At 38.4% G+C, this 15859-nt stretch overlaps 1 protein-coding gene across 1 annotated transcript in view; it reads right to left on the bottom strand.

Moving 5' to 3' along the window:
* The window catches only part of gga1 (golgi-associated, gamma adaptin ear containing, ARF binding protein 1), a 56188-nt gene that overhangs the window by 16953 nt on the left and 23376 nt on the right, over positions 1-15859 (bottom strand). Inside the window, exons 10-11 of the mRNA XM_059560578.1 lie at positions 4976-5086; positions 4657-4794 (exon numbers count right to left, since the gene is read on the bottom strand). Of these exons, the coding sequence (XP_059416561.1) occupies positions 4657-4794; positions 4976-5086 (249 nt within the window). The remainder of the gene's footprint in view (positions 1-4656; positions 4795-4975; positions 5087-15859) is intronic.

Below are 15859 nucleotides of genomic sequence, written 5' to 3'. Positions count from 1 at the left end.
CCGCCAACTTGAGCTGCATCTGTTGTAACGTCGCTTCTTGAGTGGCTAGTAACTTTGAGTTTCCTTTAACATCCGATCGTATTTTCTCCATCTCCGCATTTATGGTTCCAATGCTGTCAGACAAAGTCACCAAATGGGTCTGAATAGCACACAATTTCCCTTCCGTATCCTTTCCCATTTGTTGAAGTTGGTCAAAACGTGATTCAAGATAGTCGCGCTGTCTCTCCAACACTGATTCCGCAATGGCTTCCATATCAGTCCGATTTCCCTTGTTCTTAGAGGCATTAGACGCGGATTTTTTGTTCGATTCAGCCATCCTGCTCCAAGGGTAATTATTATTCAAAAACGGTATAAAAATAAAATGTTTCAACGGAGAATTACCGACCAAATGAACAATTCTGGGTGAGGAGAATCAAACTACGCCGCCATCCTATCCAGTTGATCACGTGACTCCTCCATTTTAGCGACTCTTGACAGCAGCTGTCAATTATTCCGTCACTGCGGGTCTCAGGTTCATGCCCCACGCACTCAGCCCCGCCCTCGGTTCGTCCCCTCTATCTCCGCTGTGCTCTGCCCACTTTTCAAATATTGCCAGTGGGTGCAGTCAGGCTCTGACCAGGGGTTTAGTTAACCTTTAAAGATTCTATGCCGTGAACTTGAATATCCAGCGTTTAGTTGATCCTGAGAAGCGCTCGATGTCACAGTTGTAAACTTATCGGCTTTCTTCTTTCGTGAGGGGTTTGGCGCCACACCATTTTTTTTTTATAGGTGGAACATTACAGAATGTGACGCACACATTTCCCGGAAATACTGTATAATTCAACCAATCAGATGATGATTTCAACATTCCTGAAGAGTTTCCACTTTTGTGTTCCGTATGCATCAGACGTTAAGCCAACGGTCTGTGGGAGTGAAGTCTGAGGCTGAGACTAGCATGAACCTGGATGACAGCATTCCCAGGAGACTACAGGCAGCCATTAAGGCTAAGGGTTGCCCGACTAAATATTGATAGTTGTGTAAACAGTACTGTCAATACTTTTGTTTCTCTGTTTTGCTAGGATTTACACAATCTCCAGTCTGGATCCAGAACACCTGAGAAGAGATGATGCCAACCCCTCAGAGGACCTCAGATGATGCTAACCCTGAAACTACATACAGAACTAACAAATATTGGTACAAGTGTGACTGCATCATATAATAATTTCTGTTAATAATGTTCATCGTCTGGCTGACCACGTCTTGTATACATTTTTCTGAAAATTCCTGTCATATGCACACAAACTGACAATCACCACTGATAAACTACTACTAAATATTGTAGAAACTTAATGTAAAGTTGCTTTGCAATGATTTGTATCGTAAACAATGCTATACAAATAAACTTGAATTGAATTGTCATACTAACAGCTGTCTGAATAATTTTTGGTTATTTATATTATATTTATATTTTGGTTATTTAATTGTAAACCGTTACATTCATATAGATTTTAAAATCTTGCTTATTACTTTGAAAGTCGTGAATGGTTTAGCACCTCAGTATTTGAATGAGCTTGTTACATTATAATCCTCCACGTCCGCTGCATTCTCAAAACAATGGCAATTTGATAATACCTAGAATATCAAAATCAACTGCGAACGGCAGATCCTTTCCTACTCTGGAATAACCTAACTAACATTGTTCGAGAGGCAGACACACTCTTGCAGTTTAAATCTAGATTAAAGACCCATCTCTTTAACCTGGCTTACACATAACATGCTAATATGCTTTTAATATCCAAATCCATTAAAGTACTTGCTACATCATTAGAAGAATGGCATCTACGCTAATATTAGTCTGTTTCTCTCTTATTCCGAGGTCACCTTAGCTACCAGATCCAGTCTGTATCCAGATCAGAGGGTCACTGCAGTCACCCGGATCCAGTACGTATCCAGACCAGATGGTGGATCGGCACTTAGAAAGGACTTCTACAGGCCTGAAAGACAGCGGAGACCAGGACAACTAGAGCCCCAGATACAGATCCCCTGTAAAGACCTCGTCTCAGACGACCACCGGGACAAGACCACAGGAAACAGATGATTCTTCTGCACAATCTGACTGCAGCCTGGAATTGAACTGCTGGTTTCGTCTGGTCAGAGGAGAACTGGCCCCCCAACTGAGCCTGGTTTCTCCCAAGGTTTTTTTCTCCATTCTGTGCCCGATGGAGTTTTGGTTCTTTGCTGCTGTCGCCTCTGGCTTGCTTAGTTGGGGTCACTTCATCTACAGCGATATCGTTTACTTGATTGCAAATGAATGCACAGACACTATTTAAACTGAACAGAGATGACATCACTGAATTCAATGATGAACTGCCTTTAACTGTCATTTTGCATTATTGACACACTGTTTTCCTAATGAATGTTGTTCAGTTGCTTTGACACAATGTATTTTGTTTAAAGCACTATATAAATAAAGGTGACTTGACTTCTCCGACAAGCTATGCAAAATTGCTTTCATGATCGCAGATGATATAATCGTAGGATTATGAAATCGACTAAATTGTTCGCAATAAAGACAGCTGTTTCTGTATCTTCTCACTCAGTGATCTACGGCTCTGTATAGTAAATGCTGCTCCATCTGAGAGTACATGAAAATACCACATTTAATAACATGTTTTTACTCCAAACTTACTTCATAACTAAGGGCCGGGGAGCAGCTGGCCCGTACAGTTAATGAATAACGGATCAACTACGACAGCCTACATCGAACATCCTGCGATGTGACTATCGTGGATTCGTACATCGCGATATCGATGTTTAAACGACACATCGTGCAGCCCTAGTGCACGCTAAACATTAATGTTACCAAAGTAAACATGATAAATGCAACCACTTGGAGAAATCAGATGTCAGCTTCTTGTTCTCTATCACAATCGTGAATTTATTTAGTAACATTTTATCTGTCATAAGTGTCGTCTCGAGAGTTTAAAATATAGAGTTATAAAAATATAATAATGTTTTTTGCTTGGGAGCTTTTATAAAAATATAGAGCGTCAGTGCTGCGGATCATTTCAGAAAGCTATAACACAAGCATTAAAAATTACAATTAAAATTAAAAACTTTAAATAAGTCGAGCTCAAAACTCACTTTCAGTCAGCAGCGTGTCTTTGAAATAATTTGATACGATGTGGATTATAATCGCCATACAAGGCAGAAATATTTATAAACGATGCAAAAGACGCTAGGCATTAACATTACCATAGTAAACATGGTAAATATGACCACTTGAAGAAATCAGACGTCAGCTTCTTATTCTCGATCAAAATTTATTTAGTAACTCGTATTATCTGTCATAAGTCTTGTCTCGAGAGTTTAGCTCCACGTAGCCTATCATAAAAATATAATAATGTTTTTTGTTCGGGAGCTTTTATAAAAATAGAAATATTATCATTCATTCTATATGTGACTTATAGGCTACAAATAAAGAGAAACAGACCCGACTGAATAAGCAGGCAATTTTCATAACGCTTAAGCATTAAAAATAAATGAATAAAATAGAAATAAATGTATTTCTGTGACTAATTTTGAGTCCTGATAAATTCATTGATTATGATAAATGTATCACTTATTCTATAGTAAAACATTGATGCTTTTGAATTTGAATATTTAACAAAGCATGCAAACAAACGGCCACTTTTATAATATTCGTTTTGTGATCGCGCTAGTTCCAGTGACTTATTTCTTAGTTTTCTTCTCTTTGTTGATGAAATGATGGGGTTTCGTGACGTTGTTCCTGAGAGGCGTGTAAAGGGCGTGTTTTAGTGAAGTGCAGCGGTGCTTCAGGACCAACAGTGGAAACGCTGCGCTATTCGGGCCTCATTCTATTGGCCGAAGGCTATTAGCCCTGCCTAGCCCATTTTAAGCCCTGGCTCACACTGGCCTGAGAGTGGAAACAAGGCTAATGGCAGCTTGTCTAATCGCGATTTAATTCCAATTAATTGTGCAGCCCTAAAACCTGTAAAGAACTACTGCTGCATGTCTGATATTTCATGTTTGCATTATGATGAAAGGCTGAAAGCTGCTGTTGTGTTTAAAGAACATTTATAGTTATAAAAATCTACTAGTGTTAGCTTCAGTCATTTTTTATTTGAATTACCTTGGACTTTTATATATATATATATGTGCGATATATTACTTCTGACAGAAAAATTTAAATATACTAACATTTACAGATGGAGAATATACCTGTGAAATTTTAACAACCGCGAGTAGCCTGTGTCTCAGTCAGTGGTACATGCAGCCTTTCTGTCCAAGCATCTGACGGGGTGAGCCGCTTAAACTAATATGCGTAACGAAACTATAAACTATGTCTTACCAGTTTTTAAAGGCCTTAATATGAAGCTTTCATGGATTATGTACTTTCTCCGCAGCAGCTCAGACTGTGTCCTCCACTATGTTTTCAGATGCGCTCATATCAAACTACTGTATATCAATATAAATGGTATTGCCTCATACCAAATTGCTTATAAAGAAAATATCGATATACCGCTCAAACTCTATATACCGCACAGCCCTAGATCATACAATTTATTGTTTTATACAACCCTTCATATGCCCCAATTCACAATTCTTATAATATCAAAAGAACTACATAGCAAAGCATCATCACAGATTTCTTACCCAGGGACATGAGCTCATCATCCAAAAGGCTGATTCCCAGCTCTTGTGAAAAAGGTGTCTGAGAGGGAACTTCAGAGAAAGACTGAGCCAAAGGAGAGGTATCCAGTCCTGTCAGATCCAAGAGAGCAGTACTGCGGGCTGTGAACACCAAGAGTTTCCAATCAGAATTAACATAAAATTATTGGGCACTCTATTACACAAGTATTTCCCAAAAGCTAAAAACCACAGAATAAAGTTTACAGCTTGAGATACTTCATATTTCAATGAGGCTCAACATCTCTACACATCACTGAGCTCATGGATAGCATCAGTGTTGTACCTGGGAGTCTGGCTGTGCTGCTGGTGTCTCCATTCACCTCCTCACCTTTCACCAGCAGTCTGTACAGATTTATCACCTGTGTTAAGCTGTCATTCGCCTGTAAGATCTCAGCTGAAAACAAAAACATAGAGAAAGTGTCAGAAACGGACCAATTATTAGACTCAAATAACTTTTGTCAAAGCAGCTTCCAGAGATATACAGGAAAATGGAAGAAACAATTGTGGAAACTCAACTATGTAGACAATTCAGATTCTGCTATAAAACAGCTCTAAAAGACAACAGTAGCTGTGTTTCCATCCACCTATTTTTATGTGCCATTTGGATTATTGCATAAAAAAAAACTGCTGGATGGAAACTCTCTCTCTCTCTCTCTCTCTCTCTCTCTCTATCTATCTATCTATCTATCTATCTATCTATCTATATATATATATATATATATATATATATATATATATATATATATATATATATATATATATATATATATATATATACAGGTCCTTCTCAAAAAATTAGCATATTGTGATAAAGTTCATTATTTTCCATAATGTAATGATAAAAATTAAACTTTCATATATTTTAGATTCATTGCACACCAACTGAAATATTTCAGGTCTTTTATTGTTTTAATACTGATGATTTTGGCATACAGCTCATGAAAACCGAAAATTCCTATCTCAAAAAATTAGCATATCATGAAAAGGTTCTCTAAATGAGCTATTAACCTAATCATCTGAATCAACTAATTAACTCTAAACACCTGCAAAAGATTCCTGAGGCTTTTAAAAACTCCCAGCCTGGTTCATTACACAAAACCGCAATCATGGGTAAGACTGCTGACCAGAAGGCCATCATTGACACCCTCAAGCAAGAGAGTAAGACACAGAAAGAAATTTCTGAACGAATAGGCTTTTCCCAGAGTGCTGTATCAAGGCTGTGGGAAGGAAAAAGTGTGGCAAAAAACGCTGCACAACAAAAAGATGTGACCGGACCCTGAGGAAGATTGTGGAGAAGGACCGATTCCAGACCTTGGGGGACCTGCGGAAGCAGTGGACTGAGTCTGGAGTAGAAACATCCAGAGCCACCGTGCACAGGCATGTGCAGGAAATGGGCTACAGGTGCCGCATTCCCCAAGTCAAGCCACTTTTGAACCAGAAACAGCGGCAGAAGCGCCTGACCTGGGCTACAGAGAAGCAGCACTGGACTTTTGGACAAATTTTGCATGTCATTCGGAAATCAAGGTGCCAGAGTCTGGAGGAAGACTGGGGAGAAAGAAATGCCAAAATACCTGAAGTCCAGTGTCAAGTACCCACAGTCAGTGATGGTCTGGGGTGCCATGTCAGCTGCTGGTGTTGGTCCACTGTGTTTTATCAAGGGCAGGGTCAATGCAGCTAGCTATCAGGAGATTTTGGAGCACTTCATGCTTCCATCTGCTGAAAAGCTTTATGGAGATGAAGATTTCATTTTTCAGCACGACCTGGCACATGCTCACAGTGCCAAAACCACTGGTAAAATGGTTTACTGACCATGGTATTACTGTGCTCAATTGGCCTGCAAACTCTCCTGACCTGAACCCCATAGAGAATCTGTGGGATATTGTGAAGAGAAAGTTGAGAGACGCAAGACCCAACACTCTGGATGAGCTTAAGGCCGCTATCGAAGCATCCTGGGCCTCCATAACACCTCAGCAGTGCCACAGGCTGATTGCCTCCATGCCACGCCACATTGAAGCAGTCATTTCTGCAAAAGGATTCCCGACCAAGTATTGAGTGCGTAACTGAACATAATTATTTGAAGGTTGACTTTTTTTGTATTAAAAACACTTTTCTTTTATTGGTCGGATGAAATATGCTAATTTTTTGAGACAGGCATTTTGGGTTTTCATGAGCTGTATGCCAAAATCATCAGTATTAAAACAATAAAAGACCTGAAATATTTCAGTTGGTGTGCAATGAATCTAAAATATATGAAAGTTTAATTTTTATCATTACATTATGGAAAATAATGAACTTTATCACAATATGCTAATTTTTTGAGAAGGACCTGCATATATTTTATATATTATATAGTTGTTGGCTATATGTTTCTTAAGGGAGGCAGTTGGGATTTAATCTTTAAAGATTAGTGATGAACTATTTTGGCACCAAAGACATACAGTACAGACCAAAAGTTTGGACACACCTTCTCATTCAAAGAGTTTTCTTTATTTTCATGACTATGAAAATTGTAGATTCACACTGAAGGCATCAAAACTATAAATTAACACATGTGGAATTATATACATAACAAAAAAGTGTGAAACAACTGAAAATGTCATATTCTAGGTTCTTCAAAGTAGCCACCTTTTGATTACTGCTTTGCACACTCTTGGCATTCTCTTGACGAGCTTCAAGAGGTAGTCACATGAAATGGTCTTCCAACAGTCTTGAAGGAGTTCCCAGAGATGCTTAGCACTTGTTGGCCCTTTTGCCTTCACTCTGCGGTCCAGCTCACCCCAAACCATCTCGATTGGGTTCAGGTCCGGTGACTGTGGAGGCCAGGTCATCTGGCGCAGCACTCCATCACTCTCCTTCTTGGTCAAATAGCCCTTACACAGCCTGGAGGTGTGTTTGGGATCATTGTCCTGTTGAAAAATAAATGATGGTCCAAATAAACGCTAACCGGATGGAATAGCATGCCGCTGCAAGATGCTGTGGTAGCCATGCTGGTTCAGTATGCCTTCAATTTTGAATAAATCCACAAGTGTCACCAGCAAAGCACCCCCACACCATCACACCTCCTCCTCCATGCTTCACAGTGGGAACCAGGCATGTAGAGTCCATCCGTTCACCTTTTCTGCGTCGCACAAAGACACAGTGGTTGGAACCAAAGATCTCAAATTTGGACTCATCAGACCAAAGCACAGATTTCCACTGGTCTAATGTCCATTCCTTGTGTTCTTTAGCCCAAACAATTCTTTTCTGCTTGTTGCCTTTCTTTAGCAGTGGTTTCCTAGCAGATATTCTACCATGAAGGCCTGATTCACACAGTCTCCTCTTAACAGTTGTTCTAGAGATGTGTCTGCTGCTATAACTCCGTGTGCCTGGTCTTGACCTGGTCTCTAATCTGAGCCTGGACTGACTGACCTTCATTTCTTAAAGTAATGATGGCCACTCATTTTCCTGTACTTAGCTGCTTTTTTCTTGCCATAATACAAATTCTAACATTCTATTCAGTAGTACTATCAGCTGTGTATCCACCTGACTTCTGCACAACACAACTGATGGTCCCAATCCCATTTATAAGGCAAGAAATCACACTTATTAAACCCGACAGGGCACACCTGTGAAGTGAAAACCATTTCAGGTGACTACCTCTTGAAGCTCATGAAGCTCATCAAGAGAATGCCAAGAGTGTGCAAAGCAGTAATCAAAGAAAAAGGTGGCTACTTTGAAGAACCTACAATATTTTCAGTTGTTTCACACTTTTTTTGTTATGTATATAATTCCAGATGTGTTCATTCATAGTAAATTCATAATAAAGAAAACTCTTTGAATGAGAAGGTTTGTCCAAACTTTTGGTCTGTACTATATATATATATATATATATATATATATATATATATATATATATATATATATATTATATATATATATATATATATATATATATATATATAAAATTCTAACTGGATTCTAAATTCTAAACTTTTTATCTGATAAGAAAAAATGTGAGTAAACTACAAAGGAATCACATTTACCAAATAAATTCCATTATGCACACATGTGACTTTGTGCTATGAAATGGGATAACCACTAACCATTAAAACCAATCTCGTTCACAGCATCTATATTTTGTCTTGTCATTCTGAAATGCATGCGGGAAGTATTTTCAAAGTATTTCTGTATATTTACAGTCTTGCATGACTGCGTTCCCAAACAGCAGGCATCCACCTCTAAAAACAATGACCGCATTTATTGTGTAACGTCTGCTCTCTCTGAAGCGCAAATAATTACATATGAAAATTATTATATTCAGTGGCTTTTCCTAGTTTTCTTAGAGATATTTAGTGCCAGTTAATCATGAAGTAACATTTTTGTTCTCATTTTTGGAAACGATGCTTTATTCGCAAATGTTTTATGCGATATTCCAGTTTTGCGCATAGGCTAAATTCGCATCTTTGGATGGAAACATAGCTAGTGGCATTATCTAGCTCAAGTCAGTTTAGTTCTAGTTCAGTTCATATCAATGACATTGTGAAGTCAATTTGAAAATGAGTTCAATTCAACTGTAACTAGTTCTACAAAAGGCAACAATGTCACTAGTTTGAATCAATTCAATGTTGATTCAATTCAGGTTAATACCAGTGTCTAGTTGGAAGATGTGATTGAGCTATAAAGCAGCTCTACAGAAGAGACAGTGCCATCATCCAGCTAAACGTTCTTGTCTTATCTATTAATCAGAATGCAGAACAGTATCACAGGAGCACCAGCTGTGGTCTGTGGTATCCTTGAACACAGTGTCTTCTCAACATGATGTAAACATACTAACTAGCGGAAGTGTTTCCAGGCAGGTGGGGATTATGCAAATATATTACCCAGTGACGTATACCAGTAACAGGCAAAAGATTAGAAAATATGATGACTCAAAAGGCGAATCAGAATCAACTCTCTCTTTTGAGAGACAATATCTTTATCATGCACTTTTTTGATTAACAACTTTGCAGATTGTTTTCATTTAAGGATAACTACGTTATAAACTGCAAAAGATGTATTTTTCATAAACCCATATGACCTGCTCTTTAAGTGTCTTTCATACTCCATCCATCTATTCAGATCAGTAACAGTGTGAAGTTCATCAGTTTGAAACGAGTCGGTTATAAGCAGAGCCGGCGCCACAGGGGGGCCTGAGGGGGCCCAGCTTTGTGCCTAATGAGAGAGGTAAGCCCAACTTTACCTTTTGTTTCATTTTAAATTAATTTGTTTTGGTTTGTTTTTTGCTAAGCTCATATTATTATTGCAATTACTGCAATTATATTTATCCATTAGAATGATATATTTTTAATTATTTTTCTGTTATGATACGGTTAAATTGAAAGGATTTGTTGTAAATTGAGGGGAACTGAAATATCATACAGTGTCCATAATGTTGGTAATAAAAAAATAAAATAAAAAAAAATTTACGTGACATTCAGCCGAGTATGGAGACCCATACTCAGAATTCGTGCTCTGCATTTAATGCACCCAAAGTGCACACACACAGCAGTGAACACACAAACTGTGAACACACACCCGGAGCAGTGGGCAGCCATTTATGCTGCGGCGCCCGGGGAGCAGTTGGGGGTTCGGTGCCTTACTCAAGGGCACCCAAGTCATGGTATTGCCAGCCTGAGACTCGAACCCACAACCCTAGGGTTAGGAGTCAAACTCTCCAACCACTAGGCCATGACTTCCCTCCAACATTATAACATTAGGCTTGCCGTTATTAATTTCTGAAAATGCGACTTATATGCCACTAAATGGTTTAGCTCCTGCATACCTAACTAGCCTTCTACCACGTTACAATCCATCACGCTCCCTAAGGTCACAAAACGCTGGATTTTTGGTAGTTCCTAGGATAGCAAAGTCCACTAAAGGAGGTTGAGCTTTTTTACATTTGGCTCCCAAACTCTGGAATAGCCTTCCTGATAATGTTCGGGGTTCAGACTAGGGCTGCACGATGTGTCGTTTAAGCATCGATATCGCGATGTATGAATCCACGATTGTCACATCTCAGGATGTGCGATGTAGGTTGTCAGTTAATGATCCGTTATTCATTAACTGTACGGGCCAGCTGCTCCCCGGCCCTTGACGAATGTGATTCGCGGAGAGCGCAAGAGAGAAAGAGAGAGACAGAGGGAGAGAGAGAGCGTGCTTCAAACAACGCTGTCTTGCTCTCTCTCCCTCGCGCATATTAATCAATTGACACGATGGTGTCGATGTTTAAATCATTTAAAATGAGAATGTAAATCTGCTCACCCCATATTTGTTTGTAAGAAAAAATTTGATTAGATTTCATATCGCAATCTATATCGCAGAAAAATAAAATATCGCAATGTAATTTTTTCCCAATATCATGCAGCCCTAGTTCAGACACACTCTCTCTGTTTAAATTTAGATTAAAAACTAATCTCTTTCGCCAAGCATTCGAATAATGTATCTCTTAAATGTATCTCTTAAATTGTGAGTGTAGTTGCATCTGTTCAAATGCGCATTCTTATTCTTTAGCTTGGGTTAAACGATAACTATAACGATAACGATAATTAAAACAAAAATCAGGCTTGTGTACATGACATCAACTACTAGGCCTACATTCTTTTTTTTTCAGAAAAGTAATTTAAAACTTGTGTGTTTGTAATTTTAATATTATTAGCTATAGGCCTATACAGAACCCAACAGAGCTTCCAGTAATTTTACGGGGCTGTAAACACGGGAATCTCTGACTGCATGCAATCGTTGACGAACAACCAGTAGTTTTTTGGAAATTAAGTTTTTTTTTTAATAATTTTATCCTTTCAATAGCCTATGAAAGCGATCCCAGTTCACTCAAAAACGTAGCGCAATATATAATAAAAATGTAGAGTCTATAATTAGCGGCACAATCTCGGTTTTTGTGATTGGTCATAAAACCTGCAGAATACATTTAATGGAAATGCTTCTCTATCGTCGTGTGTCCTGCTCCTCACAGAACAGATTGTGAAAGCAGACTGCATTTTTTATTCAGTGTGGAGTTATTCAAGCTCAGATCCTCTCAAACTGAGTGTACACATAAATAATAGATTCAGTGAGCAATATAGTGAGCTTCATTAATCATAACAAAAGTTATTGATTATAAAAGGCATTTGCAAATGTTATATTAAATTTATACGCATTTATATTATTATCTTATACAAAAGTTAATATTAAGTGACTTACAGGTGCATCTCAATAAATTAGAATGTTGTGGAAAAGTTCATTTCAGTAATTCAACTCAAATTGTGAAACTCATGTATTAAATTCAATGCACACAGACTGAAGTAGTTTAAGTCATTGGTTCTTTTAATTGTGATGATTTAGGCTCACATTTAACAAAAACCCACCAATTCACCATCTCAACAAATTAGAATACTTCATAAGACCAATTAAAAAAAAAACCTTTTTAGTGAATTGCTGGCCTTCTGCAAAGTATGTTCATTTACTGTACATGTACTCAATACTTGGTAGGGGCTCCTTTTGCTTTAATTACTGCCTCAATTCAACGTGGGATGGAGATGATCAGTTTGTGGCACTGATGGTGGTATGGAAGCCCAGGTTTCTTGAACAACGGCCTTCAGCTCATCTGCATTTTTGGTCTCTTGTTTCTCATTTTCCTCTTGACAAGGTCTGGTGAGTTTGCTGGCCAGTCAAGCACACCATCACCATGGTCATTTAACCAACTTTTGGTGCTTTTGGCAGTGTGGGTAGGTGCCAAATCTTGCTTGAAAATGAAATTAGCATCTTCAAAAAGCTGGTCAGCAGAAGGAAGCATGAAGTGCTCCAAAATTTCTTGGTAAACGGGTGCAGTGACTTTCAAAAAATACATTCGACCAACACCAGCAGATGACATTGCACACCAAATCATCACAGACTGTGGAAACTTAACACTGGACTTCAAGCAACTTGGGCAACAGTCCAGTTCTTCTTCTCCTTAGCCCAGGTAAGATGCCTATAACGTTGTCTGTGGTTCAGGAGTGGCTTAACAAGAGGAATACGACAACTGTAGCCAAATTCCTTGACATGCCTTGACCCCAGTCTCAGTCCTTTCCTTGTGAAGTTCATTCAAATTCTTGAATCGATTTTGCTTGACAATCCTAATAAGGCTGCAGTTCTCGTTCCAATCAACTTTCAACTACAGCACTCTGTGAACAGCCAGCTTCTTTGGCAATGAATGTTTGTTGCTTACCCTTCCTTGTGAAGGGTGTCAGTAATCGTCTTCTGGACAACTGTCAGATCAGCAGTCTTCCCCATGATTGTGTAGCCCAGTGAACCAAACTGAGAGACCATTTTGAAGGCTCAGGAAACCTTTGCAGGTGTTTTGAGTTGATTAGCTGATTGGCATATCACCATATTCTAATTTGTTGAGATTTTTATTATTATTATTATTACTTTGTTAACTGTGAGTCAAAATCAACACAAATAAAAGAACGAAAGACTTAAAACTACTTCAGTCTGTGTGCATTGAATTTATTTAATACACGAGTTTCACAATTTGAGTTGAATTACTGAAATGAACTTTTCCACGACATTGTAATTTACTGAGATGCAACTGTACATCCTAGCAACACTGTTGTCTGATTTTGCTCTATTTCGTCAAAGAAAATAGTTCCAAACAAAGTAACCTCCAAGCGAACACTGCGGTGTTTCGTTTATGAATGAATGTGTTTTTGAACAAATCTAGTGAGTCAACGATTCAATCACCCATTCATTAAGACAGTACTTGCTTCATTCCTAATAACCCATCTAATAACATTGTTATAATGAATTTAAATGCATTCATTCTGACCACGTTAAACAGTAAATATCCCTTAATGCCATATATATTCTTCTGTGCCACCTCCTAGTGCAAAGATGAATTGTTGATTATTTCATTTGACTTAACTTATTCTTCCTGATTGTGTATTATTTTAATTGAATTTATTGTTTAATTAAAAATGCTGAAAAGTGTTAAAAAAATATCAATATTTTTGATATCAAAGATTGCATACATAAAGTTAGAAAAAAAGAGCATTACAAAAGTAAAAAAAAGCCCCTGCAAATAACTTTAAGGAGTCAAATATTGCCTCATAATGTTAAAGTTAATTTCTGTCATTGATCAGAATGTGCTCCTAAATTTTTGACTGTGTTCTTAATTTTTTCCCCTTTAAGTAGCAGCAAAAAGAAATGTAACTAGAGTCCTGAAGAATGTAATGTTACCATTTACAAAATAACCGCAAATGTATATGCAAAGTAGGGCTGTCACTTTTAGTTTGAAAATCGATTGCACAATCGATCGGAAGAACCAAAAAAAGTTTCGAAAATGAAAATAGGGAATCGATTTTAACCAAATATATACACTATTAATTTTAAAAGAATTAAACAATAAAAAAATATAGATGTAACAAAAGTCACAAACAAACAGAAAGAGAAAATAAAGAATTCCGAAAGTGCAGTATGTGTTGCGAAAGCTAGACAGAAAATACCAGCAATTTTACGCGCCTATAAGACCCAGTGACGTCGAAAGCTACCTCTTATGCTGCGTTCACACCAAACGCAAATAGAGCACCTGGTGCGAATGATTTCAATGTTAAGTCAATGTAAAGACGCGTTGACGCGTGTCTGGAGGTCTCGCGGCACGGTAGATGCTGAGTTAGAGCTTAAGATCTTTGCCTGAACCCGACGGGACCCGATGGGTTCGGGCTTAAAGGTGCTCCAAGCGATGCCGGGAGTTGTAACTTCTTGTTGACGTTCAAATTGTTGTCAATCAAAACAGAGGCTAGCTAGACCCTCCCTCCTCCTCATCCTTGCACTAACCCTCCCAAACCCCACCCCCAAATCTTTCTTGTCGGTTATTGGCTGGAACAGTTTGTTATGTTTTTTGGTGCGGGTGAGCCCAGTTTGTTTTTCTTGTTGTTTGTGGAGCCTGTAGTGTCTAGAGAGACCCCGTTTTTTACAGTGTGTTCAGGGGACAAGCAGCTAGCGGATAGTGAGGAGATGTTTGCTGGATGTGACAAAAAATGTTTTGGCCTAAAAAATGTGTGACATCACTTAGAGCACCTTTAATTTATATCATCTTACGCGGACTCGGGCCAGGCTCCAGTTTGCACTCCGGTTTGCGAGGTAAACGAGTGGTAATGTGATGGGTTTCGATTAGCACGAGAAAGATGCGAAAATGGATGCTGAGTAGGTGTAACGGAGGCTTGCCTCTGGTGATTACGTTTTGGTTGCACCAGCAACTAAAGCAGAGTCTGAAGTGTGAAAGTTTTGACCGTGTTTATAATGAGAATAATGAGTGAATAATGACGCACCATAAGTGAGCCCAGGAACGCGCTGAAAACATCTACAGTGGATTCAATCATTTTCCTCCACAAAAACATGTAGGCTTAGGCTAATTTCTGTGAGTAAAGTTTTTCAAATGATAACTAAATATTCATTGAGTCTTAAATGCATAATGTGGACAGAGTATTTACGCTAATGTTGGCATTATTCTTTTATTAAATGTCAGCTGCTAGTGCGAAGCAAATCCGGCGGACCCTTTATCTTAATTTCATTATAGCCAAATACCCATCTTAATTTAAAATTTATATTAATTTAATTTGTTAAAAAAATATTTTATTGGTACGTTGGTCTATTTATTGGCTAAATGAGCTGAGCTGTTAAGATGTCACAGAGGACTTATTTTATTTCTATTTTCCAACTTCTAAGTTGTCTAGTCTACGTTAGTTATGAATAAATTATGTTAAAACATGTATAAATGACTCATTCTTGACAAAAGGCAAAAGAGAATCAGAAAGAGAATCAGAATCAGAAAGAGCTTTATTGCCAAGTATGCTTGCGCATACAAGGAATTTGTTTTAGTGACATAAGCTTCCAGCTGTGTGTGCGCGCACATTTGAATAATGTCGGGCTGTAAACGGGTTCGGGCTTTTAAAAAGCTGTCAGTCAAAATGTACTTGTCGGGCTCGGGCTGAAACCTGTCGGGCCAAACTTTTATGGCCCAATTACAGCTCTATGCTGAGTTATGAAAAGGACCATTGCAAGTTGACAGCGACCGGCTTTTGTGGTGGAAAATTGGCAGTAATACCCCCACCTTGCGCAGCTGTACCTGAGTGTCCCTGGGACATCAGTGCGGTCAGAGCACGTCTTCTCAACA

The sequence above is a fragment of the Carassius carassius genome, chromosome 10 (assembly GCF_963082965.1).
Source record: "Carassius carassius chromosome 10, fCarCar2.1, whole genome shotgun sequence".
NCBI lineage: Eukaryota > Metazoa > Chordata > Actinopteri > Cypriniformes > Cyprinidae > Carassius > Carassius carassius.
This window is presented reverse-complemented; position numbering and strand designations above follow the sequence as displayed.